The sequence below is a fragment of the Polypterus senegalus genome, chromosome 13, assembly GCF_016835505.1.
Source record: "Polypterus senegalus isolate Bchr_013 chromosome 13, ASM1683550v1, whole genome shotgun sequence".
Taxonomy (NCBI): domain Eukaryota; kingdom Metazoa; phylum Chordata; class Cladistia; order Polypteriformes; family Polypteridae; genus Polypterus; species Polypterus senegalus.
In genome coordinates this window covers 159249649-159271035 of record NC_053166.1, presented here as the reverse complement: position 1 = coordinate 159271035, position 21387 = coordinate 159249649, and the positions used below count along the sequence as shown (strand labels likewise).

Below are 21387 nucleotides of genomic sequence, written 5' to 3'. Positions count from 1 at the left end.
TACTATTTTAAGACACCTTTAGCACAAATAATTGCAAACGGGCACTTTCTGTAGTTCTTAGTTAATCTCTCTGAGCATTTTGTATTAATTGTCTTCCTTTTCTCCTTGCAAAATGGTTACATTTCAACATCCTGTGTGGGTTTTTGAGCATAATCTGCTAATTCAAGGTCTTTCCATAACATCTTAATGAGATTATGGACTAAACTTTGAATAGATGTTTTCAAAAATATTCTTTTTCTTCACCTTTTCTAATTGTGTAGTTGCAGCACAGGGTGGCAGCAGTTTAAAGTAAGGTGGAATCAGAAGATGGAGTTCAAACTGCCAGGGCAAAATTGTATAAGCAATATTTAGAATGTGAGACAAAATTGTAGAATGAAGTGTCAATAACCTGAATATTTCACAAAGCCTAAGCCAAAATTCAAAACATAAATCAAAAAGGATTGAAAAGTATTTGTAACCAGAGATATTTAAGCAATAATGCAAGGATTTTTTGATTTTGTTTTATTCACAAACTTGGATGGATAGGAAGTGAATGACACTGACATTTATACCATTGTGGGTAAGACGCCACACATCGCACACTCGCGATCGTCCTGCCTAGCAACAGTCCGGCAACTCTGCATCACAAAGAGAAAACAATGTTGGCTCCCCTATCTATTAAATCCATTATTTTAAGAGGCCAAGGAAAAGGTTGAAAATAATCTAAAACCTAGTCCTGATCATGACACATTGTCAGTGTGCTAGGATAGTTTTGTATCATTTAAAACTTCCCTCAAGTCAGCTATGTGTCAGTTTCAGAACAAAAATCTTATCATCCTCCTGAAGAAAACTGTCATTTCAGGGAGAATGGTTCATTTCATCTAAATTTGTCAGTTTTGGTGACCTGAGTATGCATGTGTGACAAAGTAGCCTCATTGGTAATTGCACAGGGCGTAAAAACTGGCTCATTATTGACAGATATTCTTTCTGAATAATAATTGATTTCTGGTTCCCTGTGTGGCACCTCGTGACCTGATTTTGGGCTGTGGTAACCCACCTTATACTGTCTCCATGTCTCCTTGTTCTTTTTTGTAACCTGTGGACGATGATTTCTTACTGTAGTTCATAGATATGTTACATATCAGCTAGTGGTTCTAAATTGGTTTAAGTGTGATTAGCTCTGAACCCTGAAATATATTTAGTGTGCATAAAAATGCATTGGTGTGCAAAGGTTTAGTCTCTTAAGTGTTTCTTCATTTTAGTATACTTTGTCATTGATTACCATTTTATTTTTTTTGCATTATCTCCTTAAAATAATGAAATCGTGAGAGATTCTTTCCATGCCTCATATTTCCACCATTTCAGTCTGGTCAGTCTATGTAAAAGCCTCTGACAAAAGATGAATCAGAAACACTGGAGACTGACTTAATCGGATTACCATCATCTCATCACTACAAAGGATTCTAGCTGCTGAACTTGTGGAGCATGCAAAGTCCATCATTCTTCTGTCTTTACCTCATTTCTTTTTTGTCTTATTTTTTATGTCCTTTACAGCTGAGTTACGGCAAGCTATAATGGCCATGATGAACAGGAAGGATGAACTTGAAGAAGAAAATAGGTGAGGAAATGGTTTTGCGCATTTATATACAAGTTTGCCTTTCAATTGTTAAAATAAATTTTAAAGTAATTAGGAGGAAATAGAAATAAGGTAGACAGATATATATTATAATATATTATTAACTGAATTGTATTATGAGTAGGGGGCACTTATAAAGAGATCCATTTGCGACTAATTTGTTGGGCCATGAATGATCTGTTTGTGGCCGCTTAATGCATAAATCCCATTTTTGTGTCCTACACCTCCAAACTGACAAGACTGTATCATAAAACTATGACATTCTCCCAGATTATTTTTTATTAATTTTAATGTTTGACAATGTCTGTTGTCTGTAGCCCCAGTTGTTACAAGGTGGATTATGCAAATAAATGGATGTGTAGATTTATTATCTCTATATGAGCAGCAATTGTGCCCTTTATCATAATGAAGTGATTCTACAAGAGACATGGCAATTGATAGGGCTGCATATGATTTTAATGCATTTCTTTCTTTTTTTTATCATGGTCAGTTCTCTCCGTGGTCTTTTGGATGGAGAAATGGAGCATTCAGCAGCCCTGCGACAAGAGCTGGACTCTCTTAAAAGAAAGCTAGGGGAACTGGATGAACGACATGTTGGGAAAGTCCAGGCTTTAGGAAGGTATGTGTTGCCGGTGTTGAAATGGAGAGCAGTCATTGTGACAAACTGGGTTGATTTGGAGGCAATAGACATATCATTTAAAAATTAATGGTTAGATTTTCCCAGCTGCAGTAGTTTAGTTTGTGCTGAAATTGTGCATTGGTTGAATATACTGTATGTGGTGTATTTCAAATGGAAAAATATTAAATTTGGAGGTTTTTTAGTCATCTACTGGCCCCCGAAGATGTTCTCACAAATTATTAAAAAGTCTCTTTTAATTTACAGAAAGTACCATTTTTTGTGCAAACACACACACACGTTCTGCCCTGTCTTTGGTTTCTGTTCTAGTCTACCAAAAAGCATTGGCCAACATTAAAATGCTGCTTACACCGTTTTTACTTCAATAGAGAATACTGTATTCTGTGTTTTATTTTTTCACAAGGTAGCAGTTTCCATTTATCCTGCAAAGCACTTCAGATGTGGTGAATTGATGTGTTACAATCAGGAGCGGAAGCAAGTCCGCAGAGCAGCCCTTATGCACTCATTACAGTTGTGCATTCAGCTGGTCGATCTTTTTAAAGCTGTTTCAGAGACAGCTGTTCTTTTGTAAATCCCAGCCAGGGTCTGATTGGCGTAATTCTTCAACTGCATTCGTGTCATGTCACAAAAGGGAAGGAGGGGCAATGTCTTTATCAAGGACTTTTTTTTCCAAATTCTCTTCTAAATTTTGTAGTAGTACCTGGAGACAGTAAAAATGTCATTTTTTGCTACTTGAGAACTTTAGCCTTGGACCATCTTGTCCTTTACACTGATTATACTGGATATCATTCACCATATTCTTAACCTACTGGTGCAATATAAAATGCTACATTTCTCAGAATAAAAAGTGACTCCCCTTTCCATGAAGTTGTGATTTTAACAGAAAATACTGCATCCCATTATTTTATTGTGTGGAATGAAATGGGAGAATTGTTTATTGTTGATATTATAGTACTGTATATTCCCCATTCCCAGTTGATTTACATTTTAGTCCCAAACTGACAAAAACACAAAGTCACTCATTGTCTGTGCAAGGAAGCCTCAAAAGCAATACATTAATGGATTTTATTTCACAATGCTAATAACTCTTTCAAGTTTTAGTTTGGAGTAAGCAATTACATTTTCTTATTTGTCATGTCCTATACTTCACATACTCGCATAGACAAATATCACATTGAAAAATATTCGCCCCCTTGGAAATTTGAATGTCAGAGTGACAGCAGATCTCTATCAAATATAAGTATTCACCTCTTTCAGGCAGGATCTAATAGATGCACCTTTGGGTGCCAATCCAGGCTTGAGTCTTAAGTCATTCTTAACTGGATTGAAGTCTGATTAACATTGAACATTATTTTTAAGCCATTCTTGTGTCACTTTGGCTTTATGCTTAAGATCTTCTTCTAAGGTGTAGGTTCATTGTAGACTGCATTAGGTTTTCCTCCAGGATTTCCCCATACTTAGATGCATTCATTTTCCCTTTTCCTTTATAATCCTTCCTGGTCCTGCTACAGAGGAGCATAACCACAACATAATGCTACTAACCACCATACTTTATGGTGGGGTTGGGGTGTTTTTTTTATAATTTGCACAGCTTAATTTACAATAAACATGCTGTTTGGTCTGGTGGCCAAAAAGTCCCATTTTGCTCTCAGTAGATCATAGAACCTTCTTCTAGCTGAGATGTCGTGTTTTTGCTGTTGTCAATTGGAAACCCTTGACTATAGACAGGTGATTTCCATTTAACTAATCATGTGACTTCCTAAAGTGTAGAGTGTGGGTGGGTGTGTGTATAGTAACCACAGGGGGGTGCCACCTGAGCCCCAAACTACAGATGCAGTAATGAGCAAGGATATTTCCTGGATTCAAATAAAGGAAACACTTTTCTTACGCAAGCACAAGCTAAATGCACCAATACAAAATTCTATCCTTCCACATCCAAGAGTGTTTTCTGCTGCCTCCTAACTCTGACTCAGATAAGTGAGGAGGCCGCAGCGATGATCCACCAGCCACACCAGGAAGTGCTGGGGGGAAGATGACAGGGGACACCCGGAGGGCTTCCAGGTGCACAGCCGGCATTTCCGCCACACTGGGGTGTGTCTTCGGAGGAATGCCGGGAAGCAGCTGGAGCCCATCCGGGTTCCTATTTAAGGGGCTGCCTCCCTTCAGTCGATGGTGGAAGTCGGTTGGAAGAAAGACGGAGCTGGAGAGAGGACTGGAGGCGGCCAGGAGAGAGGCATTGTGACTGTGTGGCCTGGACGTTTGGGGAAATGGTGCAAGAGGCACTGGGGAGTGCACATGACTACCTGTAAATAATTTGTAAATAAACAGTGTGTGGTAGAGCCAACGATGTTCGTCTGTGTGTGTCCGGGTTCAAGTCCACAATATATATGTGTGTGTATATATATATATATATATATATATATATATATATATATACACTGCTCACAAAAATTAAAGGAACACTTTAAAGAAACACATTAGATACATCAGATCTCAATATGAAGTTGGATATCTATACAAATAATGACAGGGCAATGTCTTAGGAACAAAAGGATGCCAAGTCTTTTAATGGAAATAAACGTTTTCTGCCTACAGAGGGCTCAATTGTGTAGACACCCTAAAATCAGAGTGAAATGAAGATGTGGCAGGCTAGTCCATTTTTCAAAACTTAATTTCTGCTACTCAAAATGCTTTTCAGTATCTTGTGTGGCCCCACGAGCTTGTATGCATGCTTGACAACGTCGGGGCATGATCCTAATGAGACGACGGATGGTGTCTTGTGGCATTTCCTCCCAGATCTGTATGAGGGCATCCCTGAGCTGTTGTACAGTCTGAGGAGCAACCTGAGGGCGCCTAATGGACCGAAACATAATGTCCCACAGATGTTCTATTGGGTTTAAGTCAGGGGATCGTGAAGGCCATTCAATTGTTTCAATTACTTCATCCTCCAGGTACTGCCTGCATACTCTTGCCACATGAGGCCGGACATTGTCATGCATTAGAAGGAAACCAGGACCTACTGCACCAACGTAGGGTCTGACAATGGGTCCAAGGATTTCATCCTGATACCTAATGGCAGTCAAGGTGTCTTTGTCTAGCTTGTAGAAGTCTGTGCGTCCCTCCATGGATATGCCTCCCCAGACCATCACTGACCCACCACCAAACTGGTCATGCCGAATGATGTTACAGACAGCATAACATTCTCCATGGCTTCTGCAGACCCTTCAACATCTGTCACATGTGCTCAGGGTGAACCTGCTCTCATCTGTGAAAAACACAGGGTGCCATTGGTGGACCTGACAATTCTGGTATTCTATGGTAAATGCCGATCGAGCTCCACTGCGCTGGGTTGTGAGCACAGGGTCCACTAGAGGACGTTGGGCCCTCAGACCACCCTCAGGAAGTCTGTTTCTGATTGTTTGGTCAGAGACATTCACACCAGTGGCCTGCTGGAGGTCATTTTGTAGAGCTCTGGAAATGCTCATCCTGTTTGTCCTTGTCCAAAGGAGCAGATACCAGTCCTGCTGATGGGTTAAGGACCTTCTATGGTCCTGTCCAGCTCTCCTAGACTAACTGCCTGTCTCCTGGAATCTCCTCCATGCCCTTGAGACAGTGCTGGGAGACACTGCAAACCTTCTGGCAATGACACACATTGATGTGCCATCCTGAAGAAGTTGGATTTCCTGTGCAACCTCTGTAGGGTCCAGGTTTCGCCTCATGCTACCAGTAGTTACACTGACCATAGTGAAATGCAAAACTAGTGAAAAAAAAACAGCCAGAAAAGATGAGGAGGGAAAAATGTCAGTGGCCTCCACCTGTTAAACCATTCCTGTTTTGGGGGTTATCTCATTGTTGCCCCTCTAGTGCACCTGTTGTTAACACCACAGCAGCTGAAACTGATTAACAACCCCCTCTGCTACTTAACTGACCAGATTAATATATATGTGTGTGTGTATATATATATATATATATATATATATATATATATATATATATATATATATATATATATATATATATATATATATATATATATATATATATATATATATGTATATATATATATATATATATATATATATATATATATATATATATATGTATATATATATATATATATATATATATATATATATATATATATATATATATATATATATATATATATATATATATATATATATATGTGTATATGTATATATATATATATATATATATATATATATATATATGTGTGTATATGTGTGTGTGTGTGTGTGTATATATATATATATATATATATATAAACTGCTCAAAAAAATTAATGAAAACACATCAGATCTCAATGGGAAAAAGAAATCCTCCTGGATATCTATACTGATATAGACTGGGTAATGTGTTAGGAACGAAAGGATGCCACATCATTTGATGGAAATGAAAATGATCAACCTACAGAGCCCTGAATTCAAAGACGCCCCAAAAATCAGAGTGAAAAAATGATGTGGCAGGCTAGTCCATTTTGCCCAAATTTAATTGCAGCACCTCAAAATTGTACGCAGCACTTTGTATGGCCCCTGTGTTCTTGTATACATGCCTGACAACATCGGTGCATGCTTCTATTGAGATAACAGATGGTGTTGTGGGGGATCTCCTCCCAGATCTGGACCAGGGCATCACTGAGCTCCTGGACAGTCTGATGTGCAACCTGGTGGCATTGGATGGACCAAAACATAATGTCCCAGAGGTGTTCTATTGGATTTAGGTCAGGAAAGTGTGGTGGCCAGTCAATGGTATCAATTCCTTCATCCTCCAGGAACTGCCTGCATACTCTCACCACATGAGGCCAGGAATTGTCGTAAACCAGGAGCCACTGTACCAGCATAGGGTCTGACAATGGGTCCAAGGATTTCATCCTGATACCTAATGGCAGCCAAGGTGCCTTTGTCAAGCCTGTAGCGGTCTGTGTGACCCTCCATGGATATGCCTCCCCAGACAATCATTAACCCACCACCAAACTGCTCATGCTGAATGATGTTACAGGCAGCATAATGTTCTCTATGGCTTCTCCAGACCCTTTCACTTCTGTCACGTGCTCAGGGTGAACCTGCTCTCATCTGTAAAAAGCACAGGACGCCAGTGGTGGACCTGCCAATTCTGGTATTCTATGGCGAATGCCAAATCGAGCTGCATGCTGCTGGGCAGTGAGCTCAGGGCCCATTAGAGGACATGGGGCCCTTGGGTCACCCTCATGAAGTCTTTCTGGTTGTTTGGTCAGAGACATTCACACCAGTGGCCTGCTGGAGGTCATTTTGTAGGGCTCTGGCAGTGCTCATCCTGTTCCTCCTTGCCCAAAGGAGCAGATACTGGTCCTGCTGATGTGTTATGGACCTTCTATGGCCCTCTCCAGCTCTCCTAGAGTAACTGCTTGTCTCCTAGAATCTCCTCCATGCCCTTGAGACTGTGCAGGGAGACACAGCAAACCTTCTGGCAATGACACGTATTGATGTGCCATCCTGGAGAAGTTGGACTACCTGTGCAACCTCTGTAGGGTCCAGGTATCGCCTCATGCTACCAGTAGTGACAGTGACTGTAGCCAAATGCAAAACTAGTGAAGAAACAGTCAGAAAAGATGAGGAGGGAAAAATGTCAGTGGCCTCCACCTGTTAAACCATATATATGTATATGTATATATATATATATATATATATATATATATATATATGTATGTATGTGTGTATATATATATATATATATATATGTATATATATATATATATATATGTATATATATATATATATATATATATATATATATATATATATATATGTATACATACACATACACAGGGTGAGTCAAAATTATGTAAACACTAATGGATTATTTTTTTCTTGACCACACCTTTCCAGGTCAATGGATAAGTCATGGTGGATCATTGCTGGTGGATCATCGCTGCGGCCTCCACACTCCCCTGATTTGACACCCTGTGATTTCTGGTTATGGGGTATGGTGAAATAGCACATGTATGACAGGAAAGTTTATGATATCAATGACCTAAAGGACAGAATACTGACTGTGGTATCATCTATTCCCCGCGAAATGTGTGTCTGAGCTTTAAGTGCCACTATTGTTTTTCTGTGTTGAACATGATGGTGAATGGGTTGAGCCATTCAATACCTGTAAATCATCTTGCACATATGAAGTATGTGTTGTGAATAAATTGTTTCCACCATTCAAATGTTAACCTAATTTTGACTCACCCTGTGCATGTATATTTTATCTCTCTATAATATTTAAAACTGATATACAGGTGAATCTTAGCAAAAACAGTTTTCTGTGGCAGAGGAACTGACCTAAATTTTTAATGTAAAATTCACTTTAACATCAATCTCATTAATTTCATGCTAGACCCTTTGATATATGTACTCTGTATACAAAGAGTCTAATTTGACTACTTTGAAAAACTGGAGACAGAAAACACCTCTTAGCATCTTCTTAGCCAGATCTGAAAGCTCAGCTATTGGGACAGCTCTCAGTACTTTAACAAAATACCTCACAGGAAATGAAAGAACTTCCACGTACACTTTCAGCCGCATCATTTGAAGTGGAATCAAAATGAGAAAGGAACCCCCTCCTAGGTATATGCCGTACTCCTCACACATTTGTCAGCAGTGTCAAGCTGGCTTCAGCTTTAAATGCAGCACCCTGTTAGAACCCTTACAAGTCTTATGACAAATAGTGTGTGGTTTTAATTGGCCTTAATCAATAAGAAGAGTGTTATTGCCTTGGATGATGACTTCAGTATCTTGTTGTTTCTCCTTTTGTTTTAATTAATAGAGGCTTGTTCAGGACACACAAGGGAAAAATCATTTTTTATTCAGAGACTCCTGCCTTCCCTTGACAAATAATAAATAATACAATAACCCACACAAGCCGAGGGGTCTGACTAACATAATCTGTGCTTTTCTCTTAAGCTCCAGAGCAGTCTTTGATAGCATTACCTCTCTGTAAATCGCTGCTTGATAGATTGGCCCCGATAGGAACTTTCCATCATGTTCTGAGCAGAGCTGTGGAAAATCTCTTTAAAACTTTTTTTAAATTGAGTTTATCTGAAATAAAAGCAGCTTTCAGATCTGTCTTCTGTTTCTGAGCCTGTTGGCAGTTGGTGAGAGGAGTGGAGCTGCTGCTGTCAATGGTACATTTTGGTTGCCACTTAGAAGACCAGGCTTCATATCTCCTCCTCAGTTCATTTTAGTGTGCAGTGTGATGCTGAGTCGAAGCAATGATATTTTTGGCTCTAGCAAAAGGCGTCCTCACTTCTCATATGCTGTAATTTAATCTAGTAATGGATTTAAAATATTCTCTTATTCAGGTTCTAGAATTGCTGTGACTGCAGTGTAGATTAGCTTCAAGACATCTTAAATAATTTTTAAAATCTCATGTTATTTGTAATGTTTTGGTGATGTTTTCCTTGACTGCTATTTGATTTGTTAATTTTCTGACCTGTCACATTACTGTTGCCATTCTCTAGGTGACATGCAAGCAGGAATCTCATTGTACTGTGTACACATGACAATAAAAATGAAATTAAATACATATTTCCATGACATCACTACACATTGTGTGTATAAAGGCTTACCAAAGTATCTGACCCCTGTCTGATCACTCATCAAAACTTCAACTCATTGCACAGTTCTTTCTCTCTCCAGCCTTAAAGGGATTTTCTCCCAGCTGACAGTTTTTAAAGTGTTTTAGATATTGAAAGATTAGATTCACTGGCCCTTGAAAGTCTGACTGAATTTCTCCATGTTCGTGGCTTAGAATATGTGATTTTTTTCTTGGTGAATAGTACAATTTAGAGATTAACCTGAGTAAGACTGGTAATACACCAATTCTGCAATACTGATAATCAACAAATGTGTGTGTGTTGTGGTGTTTAACTTTCAGGGTATGTTAGTGTCCTGCAGTGCCGTTGTGTAATTTGAACATGTGCACCTTTTTATGGCCAAAGTCTACCCCTTTAAAAGCCTGTTCCTCAATAATGGCATTGGCTTTAGTTTACTCTGGTGGCTTGCACAGCCCCCAGATGTCAGTCCAACAGGTTCTCAAGTTCAGTCCTGAGGGCCCACTGTGGCTGCAGATTTTTGTTCCAACTTTTTCCATATTCAGTCATTTTTATTTTAAATTGAAGTCATTGTTTAATTAGCTGTCCTTTTAACTCTCTGAGGGCTGAATATTTTTTCCAAAAAACTAAAAAGCACACAAAGCAATGGTTTCACACATAAGTAAATATTAAACGTCTGTTGCTATGTGCTGTGGCTACTGTTGGCACATGTTGGGCATCTCTGGCGGCAGTGGCTGCGTTGGGGGCACCTTGATGGTCAGCAGGAATAAATGGTGGAGCCAGCTGCCCGGCTGTCTTCACACCGCAGGTGGGTGGTGGTGGCGGTTGCAGTGTGATGCAATCTGGTTTGTACCTCTTGTCATCAAAAGTGGCGGTCCTCCCAGGCAAACACTGCTGTAGGTGCGTCAGCTTCATGAAAGTGTTCAGTGCCATGATCACCTGGAGACCGATCAGATGATGCTGGTAGCTCACTTTCGTTTTTGATCTCCATCTTCAGATCACTTGCATCAAACTTGGAGTCCGACAAGTCAGAGTCCGATTCAACAATATTACGTTAAATGCCCATGGAGTATTTTGCTTTGGTCTCTCGCCAGATGTCGGTGCCATTTTCGAGGTTGTGTGCTCTTCGCTACTCCTGCATGCATAGGGAATCGAGGTCAAGTCAACAAACCTATGTAACTTTCCTTCTAGCAAAGAGAGTCGGACCAAAATGAAAGGGTGAGTTTTGTTGCAGTTTACAGCTGATTACCATCCTCTACTCCTGAATTTTGACAAAAGTCAACATTAACCCTGAAAGAGTTAATTTCTTCTCCTCTTATATTGCATTCAGATACATCTATAAGACACTAAGAAATATTTGTATTTTGCTGTATCTTTAGATAATTAACTCATCAATTCATTTTCTTTTAAATTCACCTTTTTCTGAGGAGCTTGATCTCATAATTCCAGTACGTCCAAAATCTGACAATTAATGTCAAGCAGAGCAGACACCAGTTGAAACAACGCTGGATGCTAAAGGGCAGCTATTTTAGTGTTAAGCACTTGTGTGCATATAACCAAAAAGCTAGAAAGAGCAGCGTAATTTAAAAGCAAACATCAATTATTATGCATCTAACACTCAAGCCCCTGATTCATTCAGTAAAAGTAGAGCATAACCAGTTTGTAATTTTTGGATTTATGATAAAAAAACAAGCAAACTCCTAAACAAGGAAGTAAAACGTAGTTAATGTATGTGTCTAGTTCAAAGAATAAATTGGTTGGAATGCAAACCTACAGCCACAAGGGGGTCTTCAGGCCTGCAATAGAGCAGCTCTCTAGTGGGATTGAAACAGGGGGTTGGCGAAATGAATCTGTGGCCAAAAAATCTGAAGGAACTATGTGATGCTGTCGTGTCATCTTAGACCCAAGAGCCTAACAGGTATTTCCATCACTTTGTTGAATCCTGGCTGTTCTGGAGGCAACTGAGGGTCTGACCAAAGTACCTAAGTAAGTGGGCAATGAGTCATTGTGGCTAGCTAAACCTGATCTTCATGAATAACAGCAAATATATTACATGGTGTCCGTTCGGACCAAATGGTGTAGTGATAACAATCTGACTTTCAGTGCTATCAAGACAGAAGACCCACTTGCTCTCCATCAGCAGACATGGAAATCTCAGTCAGCATGAATAGGACCATCTGTGGTGCTGCATTTCAGCAGATAATAAAGAATTTTTTTTTAGAGGACTGGGAGAATGATGTTAACCAGAGTCGTGTGATGATCATAAACCAGGCCTCAAAACTATCTTTCTTTAAACCAAGGACCTACATGAGAATTAAAGATATCAAAAGGAACCAGATGAATAAGTATTTTTAACCAGAAACGCACCAAAGAAACAGCCAGAAGAAATAGCATTGTTTTATCCAATCTTGTATACAATATAGTGCACACGTCAATCTTTTATGTGGTTGCGTCAATGAAGTCACAGGTTGCACAAACCCAGGGAATTCTGGGACTCAACACCTTTGCCAGGAAATAGTGGGGCCCACAAGAAAAACAAAATGTCATTGCAGCATAATGTTAAAAAAATAATTTCCTTGGGATGTCTTGAATTACAAAATAAATGACACAATTGAATTTCTTTGGTGTCAAAACCCCCTAGAAGATGTGTAGATTGTCCCAATCACATCACAGGGGCACGAGAAAAATTAAATAATGAAGCCAATCCTGACAAGTGGAAACTATCAGGTTTTAGATTAGAGATATCTATGAACTTGGGCTCACAGCACTGAGGTCATAAGAGGAAATAACACAGAAATTGACTTCCAGTTTCAAAGACCTGAAAAAAATATGGAATCAGTAAGAACATCATTTTAAGATGTCCTGCATTGTGGCACACAAAAACATAGCCAAGCAAGACAGAAAGGAAATTCAAAGGTTTGGTACATCTACACTAAAAATAAACATACAGTCTAACTTGCCATTAGGCTTGGAAATTTATGCTAAATAGCTGCCAAAATAAATGCAGTGCCACAGTAAAAGATACCAGCCACCCTGGGGACAACTGTTGTTATCTTGTACCAATTGCTCGACTGTGCACTGTATCAAAGCCCAGATGGGCAGGTTTATAAATAGGTTTTACCCCCAAATGGCAAATCTGTCTCTGACCTTGGCTGGTTACTTGCTGTCTTTTAATATATGGTGAAATATAGAAAAAGTATTTTCTCTGTTGGTCTTTGAAAGAAACAAATAAGCCAGAAACTGTGGTTGTTTTGCCTGTAATTTAAGTCTTGCATTACATGTCAAAATATTGCAGTGATTTCAAGTCAGATGTGTTTAAGATCTAATTCTGCTCTGCAGTTGCTAATGAATTACCTAGCTCTCCCTGCTGCTTAAACAGTAGGCTGAATATATTTTTAGTTTTATTTTTTGTCATCTCTGTGAATTAGATGCCACATTTCAAGCTTTATTTTCAAGTCCCTCAAGGGCCTGATTTAGAGATTTGTGCCTGAAGTGAAAGTGAGGAACATTTTAGATTGTGCCTTATATATCTTCTCAAGCAAGCTGAAAGCTTACAGCTGCATTTTCTAGCCACAGTTTTGGGCCCACGCAGGAGCGTTGTCTAAATTTGTTTATATGTAATAAAGGTTGGGACTCTCCCTTCACATCTAATAATAATAATGAGTTTGGAGACGAAGGCGCACAAATTATAGCAAGTAATCTGGACGAATTGCTTTTCGAGGGGATGTTCTCTGTGAAAGCCCATTCTTTGCTGTTTCAGGTTCACTGTCTGTCGTAGTGCAGATCTTGCCTGTGGCAAGTAAGAGTCAATGTACATTACGTCAGAAGAAACAATTAGATTTCAACCTACAGCAGATGAATTATAAAAAATTCCACTCTGTCAAAGCCCTAGAGGCTTTCCGCTGCAAGGGCAACAGTTGCACGGGGATGGACTTGCACCTGCAGTATGACACGAGTAGGGAGGAGTTTTTGAGTTTTAACCCCAGTTGTGTACTACTTTGTGACAAGTGAGATGTGCCAGTTTTAAGTTTTGGGTGGATGGAATGACCCTCAGCTGGGGTTTAGTATGGCAATATTTGATTAAAACCTCCTTCTGTCAATTTAATCCCACCACATGCTAGAAAAATGAAAGAAATGAGACAGATGGGGAAAGGGGTTGGTGTCAGCAATTTCTTTTTACATGCTGTAGTCATTGTGGACTGGGACATCTTTATCCTTTGTCTGCCAAACTCTACAAATATGATTCTTTATGGACTTAATTCTAACCACCTGTGTCTTCTGTTTGAGGTCATCCTTTCTACTTGACCAGCTGGTACTATTCCAATGATACACTCATCTGAAAGTCACCATCTTAAAGCCAGCTGGAAAATGCAAACTTTTAACTCTTTTGCTTACAAACAAGTGAACTCGAGGACTTTCTTGATTTTCATCCTTTAGTTTTCTGTAGAGTTTATTTCCTTATATATGTAAATCTGAATGTGTCTTCTGATTTGTCTTTTTAAACTGCAGAGAGAATGAAGTTCTGAAGGTTCAGCTCAAGAAGTATGTAGGAGCTGTGCAGATGCTGAAGAGAGAAGGTGCTCAGGCGAATAATGGTAAGAAATTCAGAGATCGAGATATCTGTCGGGGAATGATGCTATCTTCTAGTCTGGGCCTTGTCCTTGTATTGTTAAAAGAATGGCTGAGTGGCCAAATTCAGTCATTTGGATGTTTAAAGCAAATTTGATAGTGATGGAGATTTGCTACCAGGGTTGCAGTTTTGAAGTACTTGGAAAAATAGGCCTTTTGAATTAACTGCTGCCTTTCAGAGAAAATCCAAGGCACACAGAGAAAAGTATATACAGCTAGAAAACTGCCACTGTGAGTCCAGCTCAGGTATTGATTTTTATGACTGCCTGCACTGTGCCAAGTTACATCATCCCAGTGGTTCCTTCTGTGATGTGATTGTGTAAGATATTTAAAGACACCAGGCACCACACTCAAATGAGCTGTTGTCTTTTGTGTCGTATGGGTTAAAATGTTCATAACATAAAAGGCTTTGTGCTACCATAATAATTCAGTGGCAGCCTTCTTTGTGAGTTTTGGCCTCTGGAATTGTTATCATGAGTTACTTAACTAATTTTAAGAACAGAGGTCTTCTTGAAATTGTCTGCCCTCTTAGATTCTTAGTACACACATTTAGAGTATCAGTGCTGTTCCAGATTCACAAATTGTTCATTCACGGTTTAAATTATTATTATAAGTTGGTTGTGAACAATTAAATGGGAATATTTTTGGTGCTTGCTTTAAAACGTAGAATCTCTCAAAAAACACGTAAGCCAAAAGTATATAAACAATACTGACAATTATTTGTATCACGTAAAATCATAAGTAAATATTAGTGTTATTTAATATTTGTTAGAGTAAGTGCATAATCTGTTGTTAATATTGAAAGCTGGGATCTACATTAGCTACCTCCCACCATCACTGCTCCCTTAGTTATTCAGCAGATCCGGATGTCTCCTCACAGCTGGTTCCTACTCTGCTCTCCATCTTTGTCTCAGTCTATACATGCGCTCACTCACCTCTGCTGGAAACCCGCGTAGACCTTTTGCCACCCTTCTCAGCTCTCGTCTTGCTCAGTTCCCGATTTTCTTTCTCCTGATTTCTTGTTCCCTTTTATTATCTGCCCCTCTCCTTTTTATCCATCTGGACAACCCCAGCTGACACTGTGCACTTGCCATGCCGCTAATCTGCAGTCAGTTCATTAAGATGAGGGCACTTGCATGCTGGTGTCGGTTAACCGGTGGAATAAATGTAAAAAATTAAAAACACCTAAAAGCAATTGATGAAAAAAAAAAAAAAACACACAAAAATATACCTCTGTGACATGACCCACCACGTTTAGGTGGGCCCAAGTATTATTTGCAAATTTTCATATTTGTTGAGGTCTCCTGACCCTAATCCTCGTGAATATGAAGAGATGACTGTATATTTGAATGTAAATGGAGCTACATGAATTGAGGATGGTTTTCAAATCCTGGACATTCAATATTATAAATCCAAAATATAAATTATACCCTCCACAGACACCTAGGAATAAGCTTCTGCCTCCCACTGATTCCCACTAATTACAGGTTCTTGATTTTGAAAAGACTGACTGGGCTTACAGTGGCTGAGTGAGGATCAGATAATTTGGCCTCTGGATTGCGGCCTTATTTGGAGTTGACTTCTACTTTCTTTTAACTTTTTCTAATGAACTTTCAGGTTGGAAATAGTTCATTTGACTTTTACACTTTCTTTATCCCACGCCGCCAGTTTCTTTAAAATTCTTGCAGTTTGTGAAGTTCATTAATAGAACAGAACTAGACGGAAGAGCCATCCCAGTGTGGATAATGGAAATGTTTTAGTGCATTCCTGTCATATTGTTTAAAGGTTATTTGAAGACCTTTTGCCTTAGAAGACTCTTATTAATAATCTGTTTGCAAGGCATTTGTGTTGTTCTTGTGCAGTCTCTTGACAGTGTGCAGCTCTCATCATCCTGAATAGCTTTTACATTTTTTTGGTTTGCTAAGATTAAGAATGTACTGTAACTGTGCGTGTCATTTTAAGTTCATTTTTTAACATTCTATTAATTTGCAGTACTTTTCTCCATTTTTCAGGCAACAAAATATTTTAGAAGTGTGGGTGTACGGATATGATCACTCTGAATGTAGACTAAATATCTTTTAATAAAACTGCTAAGTTGTAACATACAGGGGAGGTTTAGGATCTGTTACTTCATAGTGTCCAATCTGTGTCTTAATAATTAGGCTATCTGTCGAGCAGACTGCAGTTTGTGAAACTCAAGGACTGTATTTCTCATGCGGATATTTACAATACTGGAGTGCCACAAGGAACAGTCTCCTTTTCTGTTCACTCTGTACGTCTCTGACTATAAATATATCACCAGACTGTCACTTGCCAAAATTCTCTCATGATTGTGCACTAATGGGGATGCTTTGACAAAGGGGATGATACAGAGATGAGGAATCAGGGGCAGAACTTTGAGGACTGTCCACAACTTAACATCAGCAACACCAAGGAACTGCTGATTGACTTTTTGCTCCACCAAAGAGCTTCTGTGTCCAAGAGGTGGAACTGGTTCCCTGCTACAATTAATTGGGGTTCCACAACAATGACAAGCTGGACTGATCTAGTAATAAAAAAGAACTAGAGAAGAAAGGACAGAGCAGACTCTTTTACTTTTTTAATGTAGGTAGTGACATCCTTTACATATTCGACAACTCAAACCCTCTCCAGTGGTAGAAGCTGAGAACAGAATGAAGTTCTGAATGATGCTGCACATCCTCTCTTTGACGCACTAACATTGTGAACTTTCAGCCAATGAACTAGCAGAAGTGTCTCAAGAAATGCGAATGGAACTCCTTCATACCAATGGTAATTTTAGTTTATTGTGCCTAACTGGGACTCGGGCTGTTCTTCTTATCTTTAGCCAAGTCAGACGTTTTCTTTCCTTTTAGTCATTTTAGTGTGTACAGGCAGTTCCCGGGTTACGTACGAGATGGGGACTGTAGGTTTGTTCTTAAGTTGTATTTGTTTGTAAGTCGGAACAGGTACATTATTTTAATAAATGCTATTGTTGACCGACTGTAACCAAGTGCTCTGCCAATGAATGATGGAGTTTCACCTCTCTCTGACGTTTTAGTTATTTCTGCTTTATTTTCCATGGCGATAGTTTTTCTCTTCTTTACTGTATCACCAGCACTTGCATCAGATTTGTGTTTCAGAGACATTGTTGAAGGGTGAAAACAAAAGGTTAAGATGAGCTCTTCTGCACAGCACTGGACACGCCATCACAGCAGAAAGGCACATCTGGTGTACTGGCAAGAGACAACTTCCTGCTATGTACGAAACAATACAAGCAGGCTTGCTATTGAGAATGAATGGGGGCAGCGAGGGACGATTCACCATTCGCCCACCACAAAGTCACCTCCACTTGCATACAGTATGCTGCCTGCAGCGTCTGCCCACCGAGAATGAACAGGGTGCTGCCAAAGGCGGGTAGTGAATCGCCCACCACTGCCCCCATTCAACTGGCAGCCACTCGAGGCACACTATACAATGCTGCCCCATTCACCCTCAGTGGCCTCCATTTAGCCACACCTGGGTCACCACTTGCAGCATCACCAGCTCCCCACCGAGAACAAACGGGGCAGTCAGGAGCAGTAGCTGCAGTGGCATGCTGGGTAGGCAGCGAACGGCCCCATCAAGCCTCCGTCCTTCACACGAGCAGTAGCTGTGGCCCTGGCGACTATGGACCCCTGGGTCACCGCTTGCTGCACACCCAGCCGCCCACTGAGAATGAATGGGGTGCGGCTCCTACTGCCCCGTTCATCAACCGGAGCTGCTTGAGGGACACTACACTGCATGAGCAGCGAAATCACCCCCTCCAACTACCGTTTGCAGCATCCTCGGGCCGAAGAGCGGCAGTTACTGAGAAGCCAGCGTCGTGTCCCCCAGACAGATGAAGGAGCAGCTGCGGACCCGTTTGTAAGCCGTATGTCGGATGTCTGTAACTTGGGGACTACCTGTATTTGAGAGGGAGGTGTTTTTTGTTTTAATGTAATAATATTTATATATTGAGCTTCAGTAAGAAAAGCCAAACTTTTCCCCCAGAGACAAATAAAGTGCTGTTTATCTATCTATACCCATAGAGCTGAAGTGAGGGCCAGCCTGCTACATCTGACTAACTTCCTGTCTTCCAGTTATTTAAAATGTCTGCTTGTCTGTCTGTCTGTCTGATAGAAAGGCGATACGTGATGTTAAGTTTGTGTTTACCCTAGACTTGTATTTGGCGTAAACCTTATGCGGGTTTATTAAGAGTGATCACTAAATTTTTTTACTGCCTTAAGCCAAAGCGTATTGATCATCCAACTCTCATCGTTTGTATTTTTATTTTCAAAATCAAAGTAATTTGCTCCAATTTGAAGACTTTATATTCGCTAATAGTCCAACGTGACTGTAAACCTTATGCAGTATGGCCAATTCACTCGTCCCTTGTGCATACCTTGTGCCAAGTGAGTTACATTCCACACAATGACTGATGCGGCTGTTGTTAATGAGCCTTCACGTGCCAGAAGGCGGGAACTGTTCTGAGAAAAAGGAAACCAGATGAAAGCATAACCAAAGGCTAAATGGAAAAGAGCATACATACTGCTAACTGCTAAAGTGGTGAAAATGTATGTTTCAGAGGGAACGTTTTTTTACAAAAGACTATAATACGTTTGTGAAGACAGGATGATGGATGCAGTCTATTGTGTTGGTTGTGATGAGTGGGAATAGGGTTTGTACCTTCATATTATCTGTTTGTTAGTTCTCACCTTATTTTTATAAAGAAGTTTCAGTTTTACTAAATCATTGAGGGTTTTCTCCTCACTTCCCACTGACATGCAGGTTACATTAATTGGTGCCTCTAAACTTCCCCTGTGTGAGTTTCTGCATTAATGGGCCCTGTGATGGAGTGGTGGTCTGGCTAGAATTAATTTCTCCAGAAGCTGCTTGGTTACACTCTGTCCTACAGCATCACTGAACTGGATTGCGAATGTTACGTTATGTTAGGAATCATTAGTGTTTTTCATTACTAATCATGTGTTGTGATTATATACAGTAGATATCAATACCCACTTCACAAGGATTTCCCAATAATCATAATAAAGAGGTATTTCTGGACATGCTTGGCCATGTAGTGAGATGTTTTTTCTCCAGGTGGTGTTGTGTTGAATAAGAGAGATAACCAGGAAATGCAAATGTGAGGCTAAACATAGTAAGGGGCAGAAAGGGGTCAAAACCAGAATAATCCGAGACCACGAGGGCAAACTGGAGAATCAAAAGTCAAGAACACAGAAGGAGTTCAAAAACTGAAATGATGCTAAGCATTTCCCCTGCATGCTTAGAAACTAACTACGCTGAAGTCTTTGTATGTTTATCCAGCTGAGGGATACTGAAAGACACAAATGCCATCACATCATTTGTGCCTATCGAGACCTGTGATATGAAAAACATCATGAGATAAACAAAGAATAGGATGAATGAAAACAAAACTAAACTTTACCAAAGTAATTTTAAATGTTTAGATATATCAATAAATAGATTCTCAATGCAAAAAAGAAATACAACTGTACATCATTATTACAGACCCTTTTTAGGTGAAGACAGACTTATTGTTATATCACACTGCGCTTTCATTTCCACACAGGTGTCCCTAATCAGTCATATTAAATCCGGTTAACTCGGGCAGATAGTACTCAAGCACTTGATTTGATTTGTGAATTGTAGCATGTGGGTTTTTCTTTTTTTTTTATATATATATTTGTACAGGTTTCTCATTGGAAGATGATGAAACATTAACTTGCATCCCTGTTTTGAGGCTTTTAGTTTATGTAGTCTTCATTACCGAAATCGGCAGGCCAAATGCCAGACTGTGTTCCAGGAACTAGGCTGTGGGTTTGTTCCTGATTCAGAACATAACTGTTGGGGTGGTGTGGGTTTGTGTCGTGCCGGATGCCACCACCACACTTGACCTCAGCTGGCTAAACATTAGTCTTATGAATAAACAAAGAAAATAAATTCATCCACTCACCTACAAAGCCTTTGAACTTAATGCTCGTGTGTGCTTGCCCACAGCTGTCACCTGCTGTAATTCTGTCGGACACTTTTGTGTCCATACAACTACCACACTGTTATGTTATGATACCCATTTCATGCCTATCCTCATATATGCGTGTCTGTAAAGTCCTATTCATCCAGGCTTCAGAATCCTCCATGATCATCTGGAGTCCCATAGTATTGCTCCTGAGTAGCTTGAGCAGGGTAATAACTTTTCAGAAATGGAGACTCATCAGTAGGACTTTAGAATGAATAGGGGCTTCCTAGGTGTATCTGTTAGTCAGATGCTTCCGTGAAGCAAGACCGTAGTACATTCTTTGTTTGCTCATATTAAGACTTGCAAAGCGCCATTGACCACACTTTAAAAGTGGGCTGTTTATAGGGCTTCCATTAGTCACTTATTGCCAAGTAACTAGACCTTAACAAAGGCTTTGTTTGTTCTATTAGCAGTAAGTGACTAATAGATGCTCTAGCGCAGGCCTTTAAATCCCCTGTTTGAAAGTGTTACTGAATCATATTGCTCGTCCAAGTGGTAGAGCCGATTGATGTATTTTTTTTGATCGTAAGCAAATGGTACAGCGTTAAAGTAGTCTACACATATTAAAAAATGTGCATGAAAATTAGACAAAATACATTCAAGTCTAAGTAGTAATCTATAGGGTGGTCCAGATCTAATTATGCAATTTTCATTACACTATAACTTATTAAGTGTATTACATAGAAAATCACCTGAAAAATCCCAGACCATTGAGAAGTATGCAAACTAACAACATGAAGAATCGTCTTTGCACTGAACTGGAGTCGTTCCCACATAAATCAAAGTCATCCAGACGATCTGGATCTGCATAATTAGATTTGGACCACCCTGTAGAGTAAGTAAATATAATA

At 39.7% G+C, this 21387-nt stretch overlaps 1 protein-coding gene across 2 annotated transcripts in view; it reads left to right on the top strand.

Moving 5' to 3' along the window:
• snx29 (sorting nexin 29) overlaps window positions 1–21387 on the top strand; it is a 439469-nt gene that overhangs the window by 112692 nt on the left and 305390 nt on the right. For both annotated transcript variants that reach the window (XM_039774869.1, XM_039774870.1), the window contains exons 12-14: window positions 1534–1597; window positions 2106–2234; window positions 14362–14447. In XM_039774869.1, the coding sequence (XP_039630803.1) occupies window positions 1534–1597; window positions 2106–2234; window positions 14362–14447 (279 nt within the window). The remainder of the gene's footprint in view (window positions 1–1533; window positions 1598–2105; window positions 2235–14361; window positions 14448–21387) is intronic.